At 40.9% G+C, this 23,337-nt stretch overlaps 1 protein-coding gene across 4 annotated transcripts in view; it reads right to left on the bottom strand.

Annotated features, from left to right (window-relative positions):
- Window positions 1-19,906, bottom strand: part of atp11b (ATPase phospholipid transporting 11B) — a 183,507-nt gene extending 163,601 nt beyond the window's left edge. For all 4 annotated transcript variants that reach the window (XR_009816853.2, XR_009816854.2, XM_061975516.2 and 1 more), the window contains exon 1: window positions 19,599-19,906. Coding sequence is in view for 2 of the 4 variants with exons in the window: in XM_061975516.2 (XP_061831500.1) it covers window positions 19,599-19,625 (27 nt within the window). In the remaining 2 variants the exon portion in view is untranslated. The remainder of the gene's footprint in view (window positions 1-19,598) is intronic.
- Between the last annotated feature and the right edge of the window lie 3,431 nt (window positions 19,907-23,337).

Raw genomic sequence — 23,337 nt, 5'->3', positions numbered from 1 at the left:
AAATGGGTGCATTTCTACCCTATATTTTAACTTTAGATTTATTCTCATATCAAACTCTTTTGGCTGTCTTTTTGACACTTACATCCGGCGCCCCCCTCCACACCCTGGATTATAAATAATGTAAATAATTCAATGTGATTATCTTGTGTGATGACTGTATTATGATGATAGTATATATCTGATAGTATATATCTGTATCATGAATCAATTTAAGTGGACCCCGACTTAAACAAGTTGAAAAACTTATTGGGGTGTTACCATTTAGTGGTCAATTGTACGGAATATGTACTTCACTGTGCAACCTACTAATAAAAGTCTCAATCAATCAATGAAAACACATAGAATCATCATACTGCTGTGATTAGATGCATCAAGTGTTCATTCAAGGCTAAGGCAAAATATCGAGATATATATTGTGTATCGCAATATGGCCTTAAAATATCGCAATATTAAAAAAAGGCCATATCGCCCAGCCCTATTTCAATGATGCCATTTCTGTTTGTCATGTATAATTTTGTCTATTTTGTGTTTATCCTTGAATAAACAGGTCAGTTTCTTGTTACCAACCATTGTGTATTATTCAAACTCCCCTAATTCAGCTGGCTAGTTGTTATCAAGAGTACTAAAACCCTTTTCAACATGATTCTGACAACTAAGTAGGCTAAATAACTTTAAACTTTAATACATGCTCGGATAGGCCAGTATCGGTCAGTATCGGTATCGGATTGGAAGTGCAAAAACAATATCGGTATCAGATCGGAAGTGCAAAAACCTGGATCGGGACATCCCTAATGAGGTGTAACCAATCACATTAACTACAATACTGTAGTGATGGCCTTGTACAACATTGAAAAGACCACCAGTGCAGACACCAAGTGAATTGTCAAATAAAGAGTTAGTCATTCAGTTACATTTTTGGTAAAGTTACGCCAACTAGACTTAAGTACTTTTTAAAAGTGATTTTCAGACCACCGCCTGTCACGCAGTTGGCAGGTTGGTGTTCCTGGCTAAAAACGTTGTGTGTATGTCCTATAATAATGTTTAGCTATAAAAACACCATAGTTAAAGGTCAATTACTTTCATGTTGCTGAAGACATTAAACATGTCCTTTAACCACGACACTTTATTTCACATTTTATTCTTTTGTCTTTTTGTTGGTTGAATAATTGAGCATAGCTACATTTCTTTTTAAAGAAGATTAGAGATTATATTTGACTTTTCTTATATTTTTTTATATGCTTTTTCTTTTTTCTTGTATCAAAACCTCTTAAATTGGTATTCTATAGAGATGTCCGATAATATCGGCAGGCAGATATTATCGGCCGATAAATGCTTTAAAATGTAATATCGGAAATTATCGGTTTCAAAAAGTAAAATTAATGACTTTTTAAAACGCAGCTGTACGGAGCGGTACATATTCGGTAAAACAAGGACGTATTGAGAGGTACAGAGCAGTTGCGTCTCCCCTCTCCCACACACAACACAGGAGTTGACGACTGCAGCATGAGAGGTTTACTAGCGACTCTTGATGACCTCATCAAACCGCCGCGAGCGCAACAACAACAAGAGTGTGTTGTTGCCGGTGCTGTAGCCGTGGCTAACAAGCGAGCTCGCTCGGTGACTGACTAACGACACCATGTCTATGGTTTGGGAGTATTTTAAAGTGTGTCTGACAAATTTGGCCCGCCGTGTAATTTCATTTGGCCCGAGGCAATATCAAAATAACATTAGAGCTGGCCCGCCGGTATTACACAGCGGCGGTGCTGCTGTAACACCGCATTCACCGCTAATACTCAAACTTGCCAACCCTCCCGATTTTCCCGGGAGACTCCCGAATTTCAGTGCCCCTCCTGAAAATCTCCCGGGGCAACCATTCTCCCGATTTCCACCCGGATAACATTATTGGAAGCGTGCCTTAAAGGCACTGCCTTCAACGTCCTCTACAACATGTCGTCACGTCCGCTTTTCCTCCATACAACCAGCGTGCCGGCCCAGTCACGTAATACAGTGGGGCAAAAAAGTATTTAGTCAGCCACCAATTGTGCAAGTTCTCCCACTTAAAATGATGACAGAGGTCTGTAATTTTCATCATAGGTACACTTCAACGGTGAGAGACAGAATGTGAAAAGAAAATCCAGGAATTCACATTGTAGGAATTTTAAAGAATTTATTTGTAAATTATGGTGGAAAATAAGTATTTGGTCAATAACAAAAATTCAACTCAATGCTTTGTAATATAACCTTTGTTGGCAATAACAGAGGTCAAACGATTACTATAGGTCTTTACCAGGTTTGCACACACAGTAGCTGGTATTTTGGCCCATTCCTCCATGTAGATCTTCTCGAGAGCAGTGATGTTTTGGGGCTGTCGCCGAGCAACACGGACTTTCAACTCCCTCCACAGATTTTCTATGGGGTTGAGGTCTGGAGACTCCAGGACTTTCAAATGCTTCTTACGGAGCCACTCCTTCGTTGCCCGGGCGGTGTGTTTGGGATCATTGTCATGCTGGAAGACACAGCCACGTTTCATCTTCAAAGCTCTCACTGATGGAAGGAGGTTTTGGCCCAAAATTTCACGATACATGGCCCCATTCATTCTTTCCTTAACACGGATCAGTCGGCCTGTCCCCTTAGCAGAAAAACAGCCCCAAAGCATGATGTTTCCACCCCCATGCTTCACAGTAGATACGGTGTTCTTGGGATGCAACTCAGTATTCTTCTTCCTCCAAACACGACGAGTTGAGTTTATACCAAAAAGTTCTATTTTGGTTTCATCTGACCACATGACATTCTCCCAATCCTCTGCTGTATCATCCATGTGCTCTCTGGCAAACTTCAGATGGGCCTGGACGTGCACTGGCTTAAGCAGGGGGACACGTCTGGCACTGCAGGATTTGATTCCCTGTCGGCGTAGTGTGTTACTGATGGTAACCTTTGTTACTTTGGTCCCAGCTCTCTGCAGGTCATTCACCAGGTCTCCCCGTGTGGTTCTGGGATTTTTGCTCACCGTTCTCATGATCATTTTGACCCCACGGGATGAGATCTTGCGTGGAGCCCCAGATCGAGGGAGATTATCAGTGGTCTTGCATGTCTTCCATTTTCTGATAATTGCTCCCACAGTTGATTTTTTCACACCAAGCTGCTTGCCTATTGTAGATTCACTCTTCACAGTCTGGTGCAGGTCTACAATTCTTTTCCTGGTGTCCTTCGACAGCTCTTTGGTCTTGGCCATAGTGGAGTTTGGAGTCTGACTGTTTGAGGCTGTGGACAGGTGTCTTTTATACAGATAGCGAGTTCAAACAGGTGCCATTAATACAGGTAACAAGTGGAGGACAGAAGAGCTTCTTAAAGAAGAAGTTACAGGTCTGTGAGAGCCAGAGATCTTCCTTGTTTGAAGTGACCAAATACTTATTTTTCAGCATAATTTACAAATAAATTATTTAAAATTCCTACAATGTGAATTCCTGGATTTTTTTTTCACATTCTGTCTCTCACAGTTGAAGTGTACCTATGATGAAAATTACAGACCTCTGTCATCATTTTAAGTGGGAGAACTTGTACAATCGGTGGCTGACTAAATACTTTTTTGCCCCACTGTATATGCAGCTTTTACACACAAACAAGTGTATGCAAGGCATACTTGGTCAATAGCCATACAGGTCACACTGAGGGTGGCCGTATAAACAACTTTAACACTGTTACAAATATGCGCCACACTGTGAACCCACACCAAACAAGAATGACAAACACATTTTGGGAGAACATCCGCACCGTAACACAACAGAACAAATACCCAGAACCCCTTGCAGCACTAACTCTTCCGGGATGCTATAATATACACCCCCCCGCTACCACTAAACCCCGCCTCCCCCCACCAAGTTAATGTTGATATTTACCTCAGAAGGCTGCAAATAGAAAAGAGGCATTCAATGTTTTATTGAAATTTTATTTAATATACCATTGATGTTTTTTCGTTTGTTTTTTGAAAGTTGCTTGTTCCATATTCAGTGAGCAAACTGAGCAATAATTAACGTTTTATTCATGCACTTTCTCTTGCTACTTCAAGGTTTGAATGTTTGATTCATTCATTATTGTTATTTTATTTTCAAATTTATTGTTAGCCTGTGGAAAATGTTTATTTTGATATTTACCTTAGAAGGCCGCAAATAGAAAAGAGGCATTACCTTTTTATTTAAATTTTATTTGATATGCCATTGATATTTTTTAATTATTATTTTTATTATTTGAAACTGGATTTTGCATGTCACTATAAAGTTATATAAGCCTTGCTGGTTCAATATTCAATGCAAAACTTGTTTGGGTCCCTATTAAAAGGTTAATTTGTTCAACCTTATTATTATTCTTCTTCTCTAGATTTTGGGGCGCTCCACCTTCCACATTTTTCACCCGATTCAAACCGTTCCAACTTCAAACTGTTCAGCCTATTCGAGAAACGCGGGGTTTTTCCTTGACAAATTCCAAAAATTCCCAGGTTTTCCACAATTCCAGGTTTTCCGGGACATTTTTCCCATTCAAAATGAATTGGCCGTTTTTCAAACTTCCACCATTTCCACATTCTTCAACCTATTCAAACCATTCCACCTTCAACACATTCCACCATTCTGGAAATTCATACTTACCTTTTTCCAAATTAAAAAAAAATTCCAGAATTCCTGGTTTTCCAAAGCCCTATTACCACCCTTTTTTCTGGCGCCTACTCCTTCCACATTTTTCAACGCATTTCAACCGTTCCACCGTCGAAAAATTCCTCTTAATCAGGACAAAAAAAACAAATTTTTTTTTTTAACTGGAAAAATTCCCGGTTTTACCGAAATTCCAGGAATTCCGTAATACCATATCTCAATTCAACATGTTACTACTTCAACATTCCTCGACCAATTTGAAAAATTTCAACATCAAGTTTTTTACCATTTTCAATAAAATTCCCGCTTTTGCCGAAATTCCCAATTTTTTTCTGAAATTCCCATTGAAATCAATGGGACATTCTTCAAAGTTCCACAACTTCCACATTTTTCATCTGATTCAAACTGTTCCTACTTATAAATATTCAGCCTGTTCAGGAATTGTGTGCTCTACTTCAACAATTACAAAAACAAATATCCCGGATTTCCCATAATTCCTTTTCTTTTGTTGTTGCATTTTCCCCATTCAAAATTAATTGGCCATTTTTCAAACTTCCACAACTCCCACATTCCTCAACCCATTCCACCATTCTGGAAATTCAAACTACCCTTTTTCCAAGTTAAAAAAAACTTTAGATTTTCCCGAAATTCCCTAATACCATCCACTATTTCAACATTTCTTGCCGATTTAAACAATTCTAACACCAACCAATTCAGCTCATTTAGGGCATTCATGCTCCTAATCATTTTCAAAAAATCCCACTTTTCCCCAAATTTCCAGGAAGTTCCAATTGAAATGAATGGGACATTTTTCCAAGTTGCACAATTCCCACATTTATCAACCTATTCAAACCATTCCAACATCAACACATTAAACTCGTTCTGGACATTCAAGCAAACACTTTCCCAAGTTCCAAACCAAATTCCGGTTTTCCTGGAAATTCAAACTCTTCAACATTCAAATCATTCCAACGTTTAAACCATTTCTACATTCAACCTACATTCCATTAACATTTCAGTTCAGCGTCAGCTCTTCAACATTCACACCATTCCAACATTCAAACTATTCTTACATTCATACTACATTCTGTTAGCATTTCAGTTCAACTTCAGCATTGGAGCATTCACACGCAATTCCTTCAGGAATTGCCTCTTCTAGTTGTGTATTTGTGTTTGAAGCCAATATTCGTGCAGTAGCAAAGGTTTGGAGTCTGACTAAATAAAAATCATTATTATGCTTATTGTTTACATTTGTACGCTTCCCTGGGTTTCTGGTCTGCCATCTTTCTCCTCAGGCTCGATAGTGTAGGGAGTTCTGCGAGCTCACTTTGCTTCATACATATACACCTACTCAGTGGCCTAGTGGTTAGAGTGTCCGCCCTGAGATCGGTAGGTTGTGAGTTCAAACCCCGGCCGAGTCATACCAAAGACTATAAAAAAATGGGACCCATTACCTCCCTGCTTGGCACTCAGCATCAAGGGTTGGAATTGGGGGTTAAATCACCAAAATGATTCCCGGGCGCGGCCACCGCTGCTGCCCACTGCTCCCCTCACCTCCCAGGGGGTGATCAAGGGTGATGGGTCAAATGCAGAGAATAATCTCGCCACACCTAGTGTATGTGACAATCATTGGTACTTTAACTTTATATATATATATGTATATATATATATATATATATATATATATATATATATATATATATATATATACATACACATTTACATACATATGTACATATAAACGTATATATGTACACATATATAATTATATACGAGGATGTCGTCGTGGCTTGTGCAGCCCTTTGAGACACTTGTGATTAAGGGTTAAATAAATAAACTTTGATTGATTGATTGATATATATATAAACACACACACATATATAATTATATGTGTACACATATATAATTATATATGTATACATATACACACACACACACACACGTACATATTTACACACACACGCATATATATATATATGTGTGTCTGGAGCGTAGTCAGCATGTCTGTGACGTGGATGTAACTTTAATGCATCACAGATACACCAGCAGACAGCTATCTAAAAATGTGCAAATATTAAGCGGACAGTGACGGCGCTGAAGGAAAGAAGGAAGTAAAGTCCAACTGTAGCAGCAGCACCAGGGGATATCAAGGGACAGAGTCTCTAAACCTGAGTACAGTCTACAATAACACCAAAAAAAGATGCTGCATTTGTTGTTGGTCATTTTTAATACAAACATTAAAAGTGTCTAGACACTTGAAAAATTCTCAACAAAGTACTAGGCAGCAACAATTAAAAATATGGCAAAATTATATATATGTTAATACTAGTTAATAACAGATTTGTTTTTAAATGTAAATATACATATTTTTTAGCCTTTTTAAAGAAAATCATATCATCACAGCAGATAATGCAAATGACGCAATGACGTCATGGTGACCACCACAGGTATCTTGGCAATCTCGGGGAAACCCCGTACAGTGTTTATCACATACATAAATGTATTGAAATTGTGTGACAATATCTGCCCTGTTCCTGTGGTAGAACACATTTTGGCAGAGAGAGAAATAACATTTAGATTTAGTGAATGTCGTAAAGCGTAATGTGGCCCATACAAACTGCTCCTTGGTTAGTCAAGTCACCGTTTTAGATATTCAGCGGGTGCGAGTGGCTTAAAATTGGGCTTTGGTCACAAAAGCAGAAGAAAACAAACCCACAACAGCCCCAATATGGTGGACAGTAAAGTTAAACTGAAATCAACTTAAAAGCATGGACTCACTTTGTCTTTAATAGTGTGGAAGGTACAAAGCTGGATAAAGACTTTTCAGTATGTACCTATTTTTAGACTATTATTAGGCACACTTAAAAGGATTTCATTTTCACAAAAATCGACAGAGCGCCTAATAACCCGGTGCGCCTAATGTACGGATATATTCTGTGCTTACCGACCTCAAAGCAAATTTATTTGGTACAAATCAAATCAAATCAAATCAAATCAACTTTATTTATAGAGCACATTTCAAATTTACCACAGGGGTAGCCAAAGTGCTGTACAATGAGCAGGTTAAAAGATAAAACGAGTACCGAGCAAACACAACACAACACAAACAGAACACGATAAAAAATAAATAATTAAAATAGAATTAATAAAAACATAAAAACAGGATCACAGCAGGTGTATTATGGAGCGCCATTGCAGGATGGATATCACTCAGTGTTAAAAGCCATGGAATAAAAGTATGTTTTTAAGAGAGATTTAAAAACAGGAAGAGAGGAGGCTTGTCTAACACTCAGGGGTAGGTCGTTCCAGAGCTTGGGAGCAGCAACGGCGAAAGCTCTGTCACCTCTAAGCTTCAGCCTTGTGTCAGGGACCGTCAACAGCAGATCTTAAGGATCGGGTGGGGCAGTAAGGCTGAAGGAGGTCGGAGAGATATGTTGGCGCGAGGTTGTTTAGACATTTAAAAACAAATAAAAGGAGTTTAAAATGTATTCGGTAACGCACAGGGAGCCAGTGAAGGGACGCTAAAATAGGGGTGATGTGCTCACGTCTGCGGGTCTGTGTTAGCAGACGAGCAGCAGAGTTCTGCACGAGCTGCAGGCGGGCGAGGGAGGCCTGGCTAATGCCTACATACAGGGCATTACAATAATCAAGACGAGTCGAGATAAAAGCGTGGATTAATTTCTCAAGATCATGTCTTGATAGAAGCGGTTTCACTTTCGCTATTTGGCGTAATTGATAAAAGCTTTTTTGAACGACGCTGCTGATTTGTTTTTCGAATTTAAAATCTGAGTCAAACTTTACCCCCAGGTTTGTGACAGAGTCGCTGAGATACGGGGTCAGAGTGCCGAGGTCAACGTTGGGGGAGGGAGAGCGACTTGGACCGAACAACATAACTTCTGTTTTATCTTCATTTAGGCTCAGGAAGTTAGCTGAAAGCCAGACTTTGATGTCGTGCAGGCAGTCAATAAGACGTTGAACCGTGTTATTTTGTGCCATGGGAAAATAAATCTGGCAATCATCGGCATAAAAATGAAATGCAATACTGTACTTCCTAAAAATAGAACCAAGGGGGAGAAGGTAAAGCGCAAATAAAATTGGGGCAAGGATTGAGCCCTGGGGGACCCCATGTGGTAAAGGAGCTGTGGACGACATAAAACTGTCTACTTTTACACAAAAACTCCTGTCGGTTAGGTACGACCGGAACCAGTTGAGGGCGGCGCCCTTAATGCCCACACAGTTCTCAAGACGAGTGATTAAGGTGGCGTGGTCGACAGTGTCGAACGCAGCAGACAGATCTAAAAGCACCAGGACAACATATTTACCAGAATCAGTGGACAGGAGGATATCGTTAAAAACTTTTAGAAGCGCTGACTCTGTGCTGTGGAGGGCTTTAAAACCGGACTGGAACAGCTCAGTGATACCATTATCCTCTAAGAAGGGCAACAACTGACTGTAGACAACCTTCTCTAATATTTTGGAAATGTATGGAAGATTAGAGATAGGTCTGAAGTTAGAGAGGAGAGAGGGGTCGAGGCTTGGTTTTTTAAGTAGATACAAGTACAAGTACAAGTACAAGGTCTAAAGAGAAGTGTGACGAGTAGCCTAAGCCCCGTTTCAGCCACACTAAACCGTCGTTTAAGGTCCCCCTCCTCGGACAAATTTTTACACGGGTAATTGCTTTTAACGTCGCTTGGAATTATTTGATAAGTACACTGAGTTCGTAACAAGGTCAAATAAAGTTTTAAAGGGGAACATTATCACAATTTCAGAAGGGTTAAAACCATTAAAAATCAGTTCCCAGTGGCTTATTTTATTTTTCGAAGTTTTTTTCAAAATTTTACCCATCACGCAATATCCCTAAAAAAAGCTTCAAAGTGCCTGATTTTAACCATCGTTATATACACCCGTCCATTTTCCTGTGACGTCACACAGTGATGCTAACACAAACAAACATGGCGCATAGAACAGCAAGCTATAGCGACATTAGCTCGGATTCAGACTCGGATTTCAGCGGCTTAAGCGATTCAACAGATTACGCATGTATTGAAACGGATGGTTGTAGTGTGGAGGCAGGTAGCGAAAACGAAATTGAAGAAGAAACTGAAGCTATTGAGCCATATCGGTTTGAACCGTATGCAAGCGAAAACGACACGACAGCCAGCGACACGGGAGAAAGCGAGGACGAATTCGGCGATCGCCTTCTAACCAACGATTGGTATGTGTCTGTTTGGCATTAAAGGAAACTAACAACTATGAACTAGGTTTACAGCATATGAAATACATTTGGCAACAACATGCACTTTGAGAGTGCAGACAGCCCATTTCAGGCGCGCTAAGAACATATATTTTTCCACGATTAACCATACCTAAATAGACACAAAATACTGCATTACACAAGACTACCCAAATGTACTCGAATGATTGAAAAAATTAAATGTTTTTAAGCTAAATTATTGGTAAACACAGTTTATGTATACTAATTTACGTAAAACCGCGAGTAATGAATAAAGTTTTCATCAATTAATATATTCTGTAGACGTACCCTCATCCGCTCTCTTTTCCTGAAAGCTGATCTATCCAGTTTTGGAGTTGATGTCAGCATCTGCTTTGAGTGTCGCAGGATATTCCCACATTCTTGCCATCTCTGTCGTAGCATAGCTTTCGTCGGTAAAGTGTGCGGAACAAACGACTGACCATTTCGTCGGCTTTCCCCACAGCCTCGTATTTTGAACAAATTTCGTCCAATTTCTTGCCACTTTCGCATCTTTGGGCCACTGGCGCAACTTGAATCCGTCCCTGTTCGTATTGTTACACCCTCCGACAACACACCGACGAAAGTGAGAAAATGGCGGATTGCTTCCCGATGTGACGTCACAACGTGACGTCATCGCTCCGAGAGCGAATAATAGAAAGGCGTTTAATTGGCCAAAATTCACCCATTTAGAGTTCGGAAATCGGTTAAAAAAATATATGGTCTTTTTTCTGCAACATCAAGGTATATACTGACGCTTACATAGGTCTGGAGATAATGTTCCTCTTTAAGAAAAACTTTTGCGGCAGACCAAGAGTGTAATTAAAATGAACCTAAATGATGAAGACAATTTAGCTGCATGGGGTGGTTCAAACTAATTGACCTAATACAAAGTGGCAGATACTGTTTTAATGGACATAAAGTCCCAAGAAAGTAGGGTCAGAAATAAGGCATGCACCATTCCTTGCACAATCTGATGAACATGAAGCTGAACAAGAGGTAAATGATATACAGATGTGACTTAAATTCAAGTATAAGTGCATGGATCAGATTAGAGGCCGCCAACCATTGAAGCAAGTAAAGATGTTTAATGTTTAATTCCTTTTCCACCCCTGGTTAAAAATATACCCCTCTGCTTTTCCAACAAAAAATATCCGGATAAACAATGTTCCACAGGAACTAATTTAGTTCCTAAGTAGCAAGGTAGTACTTTGGAAAGTTCCTGATAAACTTTTGAGGGGCGAGCTGTGCTGTCAAGCGCTGATTGGTTGTACACAGTTGGGGCTAAAACTTTGTATCAAAAATGTCAGCAGCCATTAGAGTATGCAGGGAACCAGGGCTTACCCCACATGTAATTGATTGTGGTGCAATGCCATGGCAAAATAAAAGCCCACACACCTTAAAAATGAGGGCATTTTACATAAAAACTGGTGTTGTCCCGATACCAACATTTTGGTAACGGTACTGGTACCAATACTTGATGGGGACCCTGGGACCCAGTTTTGAAGATTCCTAGCGCCAACAATGTATTATACACAAATATAGAAAAAACTAGCGGCAGCGGTAAAGTTTAGATCCATGAAGGAAAGAAGAAAGTGAATGAATGTTTATAACTGAATACATTTACATAAAAATAGTTTAGATCCAAAAAGGAAAGAAGAAAGTGAATGAATGTTTATACCTGAATACATTTACATAAAAAATAGTTTTCTTTTGTATTTTTTTTTAAATTAATTAAGTAACATACCTGCCAACTTTTGAAATCAGAAAAACCTAGTAGCCAGGGTCCAGGGGCCACAGGCCCCGGTAGGTCCAGGACAAAGTCCTGGTGGGGGGTTCCTTCGCCCCCCGACGCAAAATGATTATTAGCATTCAGACTGGTTAAAATGTTGCTAAAACCATCACTTTTCTATCAGTCACAGTGACTTTTCAAAACAAAAATATTACAGCAAAAATCATATGGGTTGATTGACATGTTTATTCTGTAAGCTAACTTCAATAGTTTGAAATTATTTTGACAGTTAATGCCAGTTATCCTGTCAACCTTTCACAAGACTTCAATTTGTTAATTGAAAGTATAAACAGTATAAACACTTTTTACAGTAAACAAATTGTAAAACAGTACTAAACAATTCCATTAAAAAAAAATTGGGTGTCATTATTAACTTTCTGTCCAAGCTTGTATAATCTACTGCCTTGTTCAATTGTAAAAAATATTCTGTGCCTAAAATTCACATTTCTATCACAATTATCATACTGTAAACATGGTAAGCTAACTTCATTAAAATTAATAGTCCTGTCAATAGCATGGAATTACAATTCAAATGTAGTTTTTTTGTAAGCCTTTCAAAAGAATTCAAAATGTGAAAAATTAATGAAAATTAATTTAAGCCATCAGACACTTGAAAAGTGGCACATCACATCTCTAATGTAATCATTTGAACTTTTCAACAGAAATAGCACTGCAAAAATATTAAGGACATACTTCTGTATTTTGGTAGTTATGCTGTCAACATTTAACAAGATTTCTTCAACTTGGACTTGAAAGCATAAATAGTATAAACACTTTTAACAGTATAACAGTACTAAACAATTCCAATAGATAACATTGGTGTCATTACCTTTTTGTGGCTAAAATCCAAATTTAGCAACGGCATTAGACTTGTGTTTTTTTGTCCCAACGTGGTCTTTTACATCGCTAATTCCTCCGTGTCCGATCGAAAAATCTTGTCTGCACAAGGTGCAATTCGCGTAGTTTTCACCCTTTTTGGAACGGATAATTATTCCCGGATAGGCTTTTGAATATTCTTCACGGAATGACTGCAGTTTTCTTTTCGGTTTAAGACTCGTTTGCGATTTTTCTCCGGCTGATTCCATGATCGTTCGCTCGTTTGGAAACAATGGGCAACAGGTGCCTCGTGCTTGGCAGCGGTGCTATAAATAGCCTCGCGCAAGGCATTCGAAATGGCTCGATAGGAAGTTACGGGAAGCAGTGTCGATTGTGATTGTTGTTACGCGATTTCGTGAATAAAACTTTAAAAAAAAAAAAAAAAATTTAATTAATGAAAAACCGTATTTTTTATCACTGCAACCGTAACCCGGAATAGGTTGATGAAAACCGTACTAATTACGGGAAAACTGGAGTAGTTGGCAGGTATGAAGTAATGTTTATGACAACCTTTTTCCAAAACACAATATAGCATGTGAGATACAGCGGCATAATGCATACATTTATCATTTGTTTTCAAAACGCTTACAAAAAAGTGGGACCCCATAAATTTACTGTGGGACCCCATTTTTATGACTTGATGGGGTCCCTGGGACCCCGTTTTGAAGATTCCTAGCGCCAACACTGTATTAAATACAAATATAGAAAAAAATAGCGGCAGCGGTAAAGTTTAGATCCATGAAGGAAAGAAGAAAGTGAATGAATGTTTATAACTGAATACATTTACATAAATATGTGTTTTCTTTTGTCCATCCATCCATAAAACAGAATCCATCCTGTTTGGGTCCCACATCAACCTTAAGAAAGTCAATGACTTCACTATAAAAGTGGGTGACATTGTTATCACCAGGAAAGACGAGGTCACCTACCTAGGTTCCATTCTAGAGGCTAATCTTTCCTGTGATAAAATGGCAACCAAGGTAATCAAAAAGGTCAACCAACGAACGAGATTTCTCTATAGAATCTCCTCTCTGGTCAACAAAAGCACCTTGAGGGTTCTGGCGGGAACTCTCGTTCAACCCTTTTTCGATTACGCATGCACCTCCTGGTACCCTAGCACCTCCAAAACCCTCAAATCTAGACTCCAAACATCCCAGAACAAGCTAGTCAGATTACTTCTAGACCTCCACCCCAGATCCCACCTCACTCCTACCCACTTCTCCAAAGTGGGCTGGCTCAGGGTGGAGGACAGAGTAAAACAACTTGCACTGAGCCTAGTCTATAAAATCCGCTACACCTCCCTGATACCGAAGTACATGTCAAACTGCTTCCTTAACGTAAATGACCACCATAACCACAACACCAGGGGGAGCTCCACTAACTACGTTAAACCCAGATTCCGATCTAACAAAGGTCTTAACTCATTCTCTTTCTATGCCACATCAATGTGGAATGCGCTCCCAACAGGTATAAAAGAAAGTGCATCTCTATCCTCCTTCAAAACCGCACTAAAAGTACACCTCCAGGCAACTTCAACCCTAAACTAACACCCTCCCCGGATTGTTGTTAAAGGGGAACATTATCACCAGACCTATGTAAGCGTCAATATATACCTTGATGTTGCAGAAAAAAGACCATATATTTTTTTAACCGATTTCCGAACTCTAAATGGGTGAATTTTGGCGAATTAAACGCCTTTCTATTATTCGCTCTCGGAGCGATGATGTCACAACGTGACGTCACATCGGGAAGCAATCCGCCATTTTCTCAAACACCGAGTCAAATCAGCTCTGTTATTTTCCGTTTTTTCGACTGTTTTCCGTACCTTGGAGACATCATGCCTCGTCGGTGTGTTGTCGGAGGGTGTAACAACACCAACAGGGACGGATTCAAGTTGCACCAGTGGCCCAAAGATGCCAAAGTGGCAAGAAATTGGACGTTTGTTCCGCACACTTTACCGACGAAAGCTATGCTACGACAGAGATGGCAAGAATGTGTGGATATCCTGCGACACTCAAAGCAGATGCATTTCCAACGATAAAGTCAAAGAAATCTGCCGCCAGACCCCCATTGAATCTGCCGGAGTGTGTGAGCAATTCAGGGACAAAGGACCTCGGTAGCACGGCAAGCAATGGCGGCAGTTTGTTCCCGCAGACGAGCGAGCTAAACCCCCTGGATGTCTTGGCTCACACCGTCCCTTATGCCACCGAAGATGATCAAGAGAAGAATATCGACCCTAGCTTCCCTGGCCTGCTGACATCAACTCCAAAACTGGACAAATCAGCTTTCAGGAAAAGAGAGCGGATGAGGGTATGTCTACAGAATATATTAATTGATGAAAATTGGGCTGTCTGCACTCTCAAAGTGCATGTTGTTGCCAAATGTATTTCATATGCTGCAAACCTAGTTCATAGTTGTTAGTTTCCTTTAATGCCAAACAAACACGTACCAATCGTTGGTTAGAAGGCGATCGCCGAATTTGTCCTCGTTTTCTCCCGTGTCGCTGGCTGTCGTGTCGTTTTCGCTTGCATACGGTTCAAACCGATATGGCTCAATAGCTTCAGTTTCTTCTTCAATTTCGTTTTCGCTACCTGCCTCCACACTACAACCATCCGTTTCAATACATGCGTAATCTGTTGAATCGCTTAAGCCGCTGAAATCCGAGCTAATGTCGCTATAGCTTGCTGTTCTATGTGCCATGTTTGTTTGTGTTGGCATCACTATGTGACGTCACAGGAAAATGGACGGGTGTATATAACGATGGTTAAAATCAGGCACTTTGAAGCTTTTTTTAGGGATATTGCGTGATGGGTAAAATTTTGAAAAAAACTTCGAAAAATAAAATAAGCCACTGGGAACTGATTTTTAATGGTTTCAACCCTTCTGAAATTGTGATAATGTTCCCCTTTAATAATCAAATGTAAACAATAAAATGCAGATATTTTTCTTATGCCTTCTGATCTCTCTCTCTCTCTCTATGTCCACTACTTGCTGTACATATCCTACCAAGTCAGACCTACACTGTTTCAATATCCATTTCTCTGTTCTCAATTGTTGATGACTGATGATAACAACCAAACCTAAACCCCCCCCCACACACACACACCGAATTGTAAATAATGTAAATAATTCAATGTATACACCCTGATGATTATCTTGTGTGATGACTGTATTATGATGATAGTATATATGATAGTATACATCTGTATCATGAATCAATTTAAGTGGACCCCGACTTAAACAAGTTGAAAAACTTATTGGGGTGTTACCATTTAGTGGTCAATTGTACGGAATATGTACTTCACTGTGCAACCTACTAATAAAAGTCTCAATCAATCAATCAATCAAAACACATAGAATCATCATACTGCTGTGATGATATGCATCAAGTGTTCATTCAAGGCTAAGGCAAAATATCGAGATATATATTGTGTATCGCAATACGGCCTTAAAATATCGCAATATTAAACAAAGGCCATATCGCCCAGCCCTAGTTCAATGATGCCATTTTTGTTTGTTTGTCATGTATAATTTTGTCTATTTTGTGTTTATCCTTGAATAAACAGGTCAGTTTCTTGTTACCAACCATTGTGTCTTATTCAAACTCCCCTAATTCAGCTGGCTAGTTGTTATCAAGAGTACTAAAACCCTTTTCAACATGATTCTGACAACTAAGTAGGCTAAATAACTTTAAACTTTAATACATGCTCGGATAGGCCAGTATCGGTGTCGGTCAGTATCGGTATCGGATCGGAAATGCAAAAACAATATCGGTATCGGATCGGAAGTGCAAAAACCTGGATCGGGACATCCCTACTCAGGACATTCGTATTGTGAGGCAGATGCACTAACCCCTCTTCCACCGTGCTGCCCAAGTCTCAATCAATCAATCCATTTTCTACCGCTTGTCCCTTTCGGGGTCGCGGGGGTGCTGGAGCCTATCTCAAAAATGAATTAAGTAACGTTTATGACAACCTTTTTCCAAAACACAATATAGAATGCAGAGGTGGGTAGTAACGCGCTACATTTACTCCGTTACATCTACTTGAGTAACTTTTGGGATAAATTGTACTTCTAAGAGTAGTTTTAATGCAACATACTTTTACTTTTACTTGAGTATATTTATCGAGAAGAAACGCTACTTTTACTCCGCTACTTTTATATACATTCTGCTCGCTACTCGCTACTAATTTTTATCGATCTGTTAATGCACGCTTTGTTTGTTTTGGTCTGTCAGACAGACCTTCATAGTGCCTGCGTTTCAACAAATACAGTCACTGGTGACGTCCACTCCGTTCCACCAATCAGATGCAGTCACTGGTGACGTTGGACCAATCAAACAGAGCCAGGGGTCACATGACCTGACTTAAACAAGTTGAAAAACGTATTCGGGTGTTACCATTTAGTGGTCAATTGTACGGAATATGTACTGTACTGTGCAATCTACTAATGAAAGTTCCAATCAATCAATCAAAAGTGTGAAGGAAAAAAGACCCTTTTTTATTTCAACCGTACATCCTGTCAAAAGCCTAAAGACTGACTTGTTCCTGTCATGATTATTAGCATTCAGACAGGTTAAAATGCTGCTAAAACCATCACTTTTCTATCAGTCACAGTGACTTTTCAAAACAAAAATATTACCGGTACAGCAAAAATCATATGGGTTGATTGACATGTTTATTCTGTAAGTAACTTCAATAGTTTGAAATTATTTTGACAGTTAATGCCAGTTATCCTGTCAACCTTTCACAAGACTTCAATTTGTTAATTGAAAGTATAAACAGTATAAACACTTTTTACAGTAAACAAATGGTAAAACAGTACTAAACAATTCCATTAAAAAAAAAATTGGTGTCATTAACTTTCTGTCCAAGCTTGTATAATCTCCTGCCTTGTTCAATTGTATAAAATATTATGTGCCTAAAATTCACATTTCTATCACAATTATCATACTGTAAACATGGTAAGCTAACTTCATTAAAATTAATAGTCCTGTCAATAGCATGGAATTACAATTCAAATGTAGTTTTTTTGTAAGCCTTTCAAAAGAATTCAAAATGTGAAAAATTAATGAAAATTAATTTAAGCCATCAGACACTTGAAAAGTGGCACATCACATCTCTAATGTAATCATTTTAACTTTTCAACAGAAATAGCACTGCAAAAATATTAAGGACATACTTCTGTATTTTGGTAGTTATGCTGTCAACATTTAACAAGATTTCTTCAACTTGGACTTGAAAGCATAAATAGTATAAACACTTTTAACAGTATGTCGTGCTGTGAAATACAGCCGACAGGATTGCGCACCAAACACGAAGCAAGGCCAAAGTGCATGCATGCTGCAGGAGAACAAAGGACTTCTTTCATTTAAGGTTTGTGATAAACCATCAAACTCATTCGTTAAAAGGACTCTATAGTAATATAAAGCGAATTCTTCTGGACATTATCATGCAAGAAAAGTTTATTTTTGGGACCGCGATCACCGCGCAATGATTTTTAAAGGTTGCATTACAAACATTTAACTGTCCCATGTGATCAGCCAGTGCGATTGGAAGTCCATGCTCAATTATTGCCTCCGTAAATAAAACTTCGGCATTTATCACATCCAAAGAATCTGTTTGGGCGACGAAAAACGTTGAAAGTTTTCCACTTGTATCGCTAGCAACGGCATTAGACTTGTGTTTTTTTTGTCCCAACGTGGTCTTTTACATCGCTAATTCCTCCGTGTCCGATCGAAAAATCTTGTCTGCACAAGGTGCAATTCGCGTAGTTTTCACCCTTTTTGGAACGGATAATTATTCCCGGATAGGCTTTTGAATATTCTTCACGGAATGACTGCAGTTTTCTTTTCGGTTTAAGACTCGTTTGCGATTTTTCTCCGGCTGATTCCATGATCGTTCGCTCGTTTGGAAACAATGGCAACTGGTGCCTCGTGCTTGGCAGCGGTGCTATAAATAGCCTCGCGCATGGCATTCGGAATGGCTCGATAGGAAGTTACGGGAAGCAGTGTCGATTGTCATTGTTGTTACGCGATTTCGTGAATACAACTTTTTTTTAAATATATTTTTTTAATTAATGAAAAACCGTATTTTTTATCACTGCAACCGTAACCCGGAATAGGTTGATGAAAACCGTACTAATTACGGGAAAACCGGAGTAGTTGGCAGGTATGATGTCTTTGGAGGTGGGAGGAATCCGGAGTACCCGTAGGGAACCCACGCAGCCACGGAGAGAACATGCAAACTCCACACAGAAAGATCCCGAGCCCGGGATTGAACCCAAGACTACCCAGGACCTTCGTATTGTGAGGCAGATGCACTAACCCCTCACCACCGTGCTGCCCAAGTCTCAATCAATCAATCCATTTTCTACCGCTTGTCCCTTTCGGGGTGGTGGGGGGTGCTGCATGGAGCCTATCTCAAAAATGAATTAAGTAACGTTTATGACAACCTTTTTCCAAAACGCAATATAGATTGTGAGATATAACAGGATAATGCATACATTTATCATCAGTTTTCAAAACGATTACAAAAAAGTGGGACCCCATTTTTATGACTTGATGGGGACCCCGTTTTTGAAAATTCCTAGCGCCAACACTGCATTTGTTCCTGCTCATTCTACAACACAATATATAAAACAAGCAAAGCAGCAGAAACGGAACAAAAGTAAAGACTTGTTTTAACCAAGTTAGACCCCAACCAACTCCTAACTGACATGGTAAAGTCAAAACAAAACGTGTGTTGAGTGAGCACAAACTTGTCCAACTGGAAACCAAAGGACATTTTCACAAACTTTACCACGTCGTATAAATGTTTATTTTACCCCCGGTGTCTTTAATTTGAATTAACGCGTTTAAGTCTGGAAGCTGTGCTGTCTGCTAATCTTAGGACATACTTGACAATTCTTTTGACAACAGTTAGCTGGCAAAGCTAGCGAACAAAATGTCGGAAATAAAAGTTCGCCCACATTTTTTCTGAAGCTGCTGCAAGCTTCGATTATGGCGAAAACACCGCGAGAAAGTTGCGATATTTACCAGCTGCTGTCGTATCCATCGTAGCATCCTTGCAAACAAAATACGTTGGAAGCAGCCAGAAGAGTCGCTAGCCACCACTAGCTGCTAGCTAGTCCCGTATAAAACCGTCCCAAAACATAAATGTATCCCTTCCGAAGGCAACTCTTCCCCGGGTCGCATTACGCCACACGGTCACACGGCGTCGTTGTCCGGGTAATGACCAGCGTCTCTTCCCATTTTGTGGAAATATTAGACAAACGCTCCACTGTAAAAGTGACAGACGCCTGGCCAGGAAGTCCCAGCAAGCTACGCTACATCTCTGCAGTGTGTGTGTGCGCGCATGTGTGCGTGTGCGCGTGCGTGCGTGTGTGTGTGTGTGTGTGCTGGATACGGCACAGCAGCGCCCCCTGTTGGTAATTGAAAAGACACTTTTAAAGAACATCATGTCATGGCTGTCTTGAGTTTCCAATCATTTCTACAACTCTTATTTTTTTGTGATAGAGTGATTGGAGCACATACTTGTTGGTCACAAAAAACATTCATGAAGTTTGCTTCTTTTATGAATTTATTATGGGTCTACTGAAAATGGGTCAAAAGTATCCATCCATCCATCCATCTTCTTCCGCTTATCCGAGGTCGGGTCGCGGGGGCAGCAGCCTAAGCAGGGAAGCCCAGACTTCCCTCTCCCCAGCCACTTCGTCCAGCTCTTCCTGTGGGACCCCGAGGCGTTCCCAGGCCAGCCGGGAGGCATAGTCTTCCCAACGTGTCCTGGGTCTTCCCCGTGGCCTCCTACCGGTCGGACATGCCCGAAACACCTTCCTAGGGAGGCGTTCGGGTGGCATCCTGACCAGATGCCCGAACCACCTCATCTGGCTCCTCTCGATGTGGAGGAGCAGCGGTTTTACTTTGAGCTCCCCCCGGATGACAGAGCTTCTCACCCTATCTCTAAGGGAGAGCCCTGCCACCCGGCGGAGGAAACTCATTTCGGCCGCTTGTACCCGTGATCTTGTCCTTTCGGTCATGACCCAAAGCTCATGACCATAGGTGAGGATGGGAACGTAGATCGACCGGTAAATCGAGAGCTTTGCCTTCCGGCTCAGCTCCTTCTTCACCACAACGGATCGATACAGCGTCCGCATTACTGAAGACGCCGCACCGATCCGCCTGTCGATCTCACGATCCACTCTTCCCCCACTCTTCCCCAAGACTCCGAGGTACTTGAACTCCTCCACTTGGGGCAAGATCTCCTCCCCAACCTGGAGATGGCACTCCACCCTTTTCCGGGAGAGAACCATGGACTCGGACTTGGAGGTGCTGATTCCCATCCCAGTCGCTTCACACTCGGCTGCGAACCGATCCAGTGAGAGCTGAAGATCTTGGCCGGAGGAAGCCATCAGGACCACATCATCTGCAAATAGCAGTGACCTAATCCTGCAGCCACCAAACCAGATCCCCTCAACGCCCTGACTGCGCCGAGAAATTCTGTCCATAAAGGTTATGAACAGAATGGGTGACAAAGGGCAGCCTTGGCGGAGTCCAACCCTCACTGGAAACGTGTCCGACTTACTGCCGGCAATGCGGACCAAGCTCTGACACTGATTATACAGGGAGGGAACTGCCACAATAAGACAGTCCGTTACCCCATACTCTCTGAGCACTCCCCACAGGACTTCCCGGGGTACACGGTCGAATGCCTTCTCCAAGTCCACAAAGCACATGTAGACTGGTTGGGCAAACTCCCATGCACCCTCAAGGACCCTGCCGAGAGTATAGAGCTGGTCAAAAGTATACATACAGCAATGTTAATGTCCCTTGGCAAGTTTACCTGCAATAAGGCGCTTTTGGTAGCCATCCACCAGCTTCTGCTTGAATTTTTGACCACTCCTCTTGACAAAATTGGTGCATTTCAGCTAAATGTGTTGGTTTTCTGACATGGACTTGTTTCTTCAGCATTGTCCACACGTTTAAGTCAGGACTTTGGGAAGGCCATTCTAAAACCTTCATTCTAGCCTGATTAAGCCATTCCTTTACCACTTTTGACGTGTGTTTGGGGTCATTGTCCTGTTGGAACACCCAACTGCGCCCAAGACCCAACCTTCGGGCTGATGATTTTAGCTTGTCCTGAAGAATTTGGAGGTAATCCTCCTTTTTCATTGTCCCATTTACTCTCTGTAAAGCACCAGTTCCATTGGCAGCAAAACAGGCCCAGAGCATAATACTACCACCACCATGCTTAACGGTAGGTATGGTGTTCCTGGGATTAAAGGCCTCACCTTTTCTCCTCCAAACATATTGCTGGGTATTGTGGCCAAACAGCTCCATTTTTGTTTCATCTGACATTACATGGACAAAGATAAGACCTTCTGGAGGAAAGTTCTGTTTGGTTTTCTGACATTGACTTGTTTCTTCAGCATTGCCCATATAACTTATACTATAGAGCGTTTTCTATTGGGGCTCCAGTACTATGGAATGCCCTCCCGGTAACAATTAGAGATGCTACCTCAGTAGAAGCATTTAAGTCCCATCTTAAAACTCATTTGTATACTCTAGCCTTTAAATAGACCCCCCTGTTAGACCAGTTGATCTGCCGTTTCTTTTCTTTTCTCCTCTGCTCCCCTCTTCCTTGTGGAGGGGGGGGGGGGGGGGGGGGCACAGGTCCGGTGGCCATGGATGAAGTGCTGGCTGTCCAAAATCGGGACCCGGGGTGGACCGCTCGCCTGTGCATCGCCTGGGAACATCTCTGCACTGCTGACCCCGTCTCCGCTCGGGATGGTGTCCTGCTGGCCCCACTATGGACTGGACTCTTACTATTATGTTGGATCCACTATGGACTGGACTCTCACAATATTATGTCAGACCCACTCGACATCCATTGCTTTCGGTCTCCCCTAGAGGGGGGGGGGGGGGTTACCCACATATGCGGTCCTCTCCAAGGTTTCTCATAGTCATTCACATCGACGTCCCACTGGGGTGAGTTTTTCCTTGCCCTTATGTGGGCTTTGTACCGAGATTGTCGTTGTGGCTTGTGCAGCCCTTTGAGACACTTGTGATTTAGGGCTATATAAATAAACATTGATTGATTGATTGATTGAACTTTCCTCTGGGTCTTATCTTTGTCCATGTGATGGTAGGTAGGTGGGTAGTTGAATGGATGGATGGATATAGCTAGATAAATATTCATATGTGTGATAATTTGGACAACAACTAAATATATATTTGTGTTTTTCTCAGCTGTATACTGTATCCAGTAGAAGCAGAAATGGCATCTTTGAAAGACAGATTGACTCAGTAAATCCTGTGTTTAATCTGCTATCTGTCTGTGTTTGTATGCGAGTCCTCAGATCAGCCGTTCTTCCCATGTGACTGCCAGAGTAATCCTTATTAAACGGATTTATATAACTCTATAAACCTCTATGACAGCAATGGACATTATTTTTTAGTAAATAGGTTTTTTTTTTAGAGACCGAAAGTCTCTTTGGCAGGTCGTCCTGCAAAAAAAAGCTATTATACATCTACCTGGAAGGAGGACATCTCGTGGGTTCTTAACCTTTTTGACCTCGGGGCCCAACTTTTCCACTGCAGAGAGCCCCGGGGCCCGCTCAATTATTAACACTTTTTGCAGCTATTACAGCTTCAACTCTTCTGGGAAGGCTGTCCACAATGTTGCGGAGTGTGTTTATAGGAATTTTCCACCATTCTTCCGAAAGCGCATTGGTGAGGTCACACACTGATGTTAGTCGAAAAGGCCTCCGTTCTAATT

The sequence above is a fragment of the Nerophis lumbriciformis genome, linkage group LG14 (assembly GCF_033978685.3).
Source record: "Nerophis lumbriciformis linkage group LG14, RoL_Nlum_v2.1, whole genome shotgun sequence".
Lineage (NCBI taxonomy): Eukaryota > Metazoa > Chordata > Actinopteri > Syngnathiformes > Syngnathidae > Nerophis > Nerophis lumbriciformis.
The sequence above is the reverse complement of the archived record's forward strand: the minus strand, read 5'-3'. Positions and strand labels throughout refer to the sequence as shown.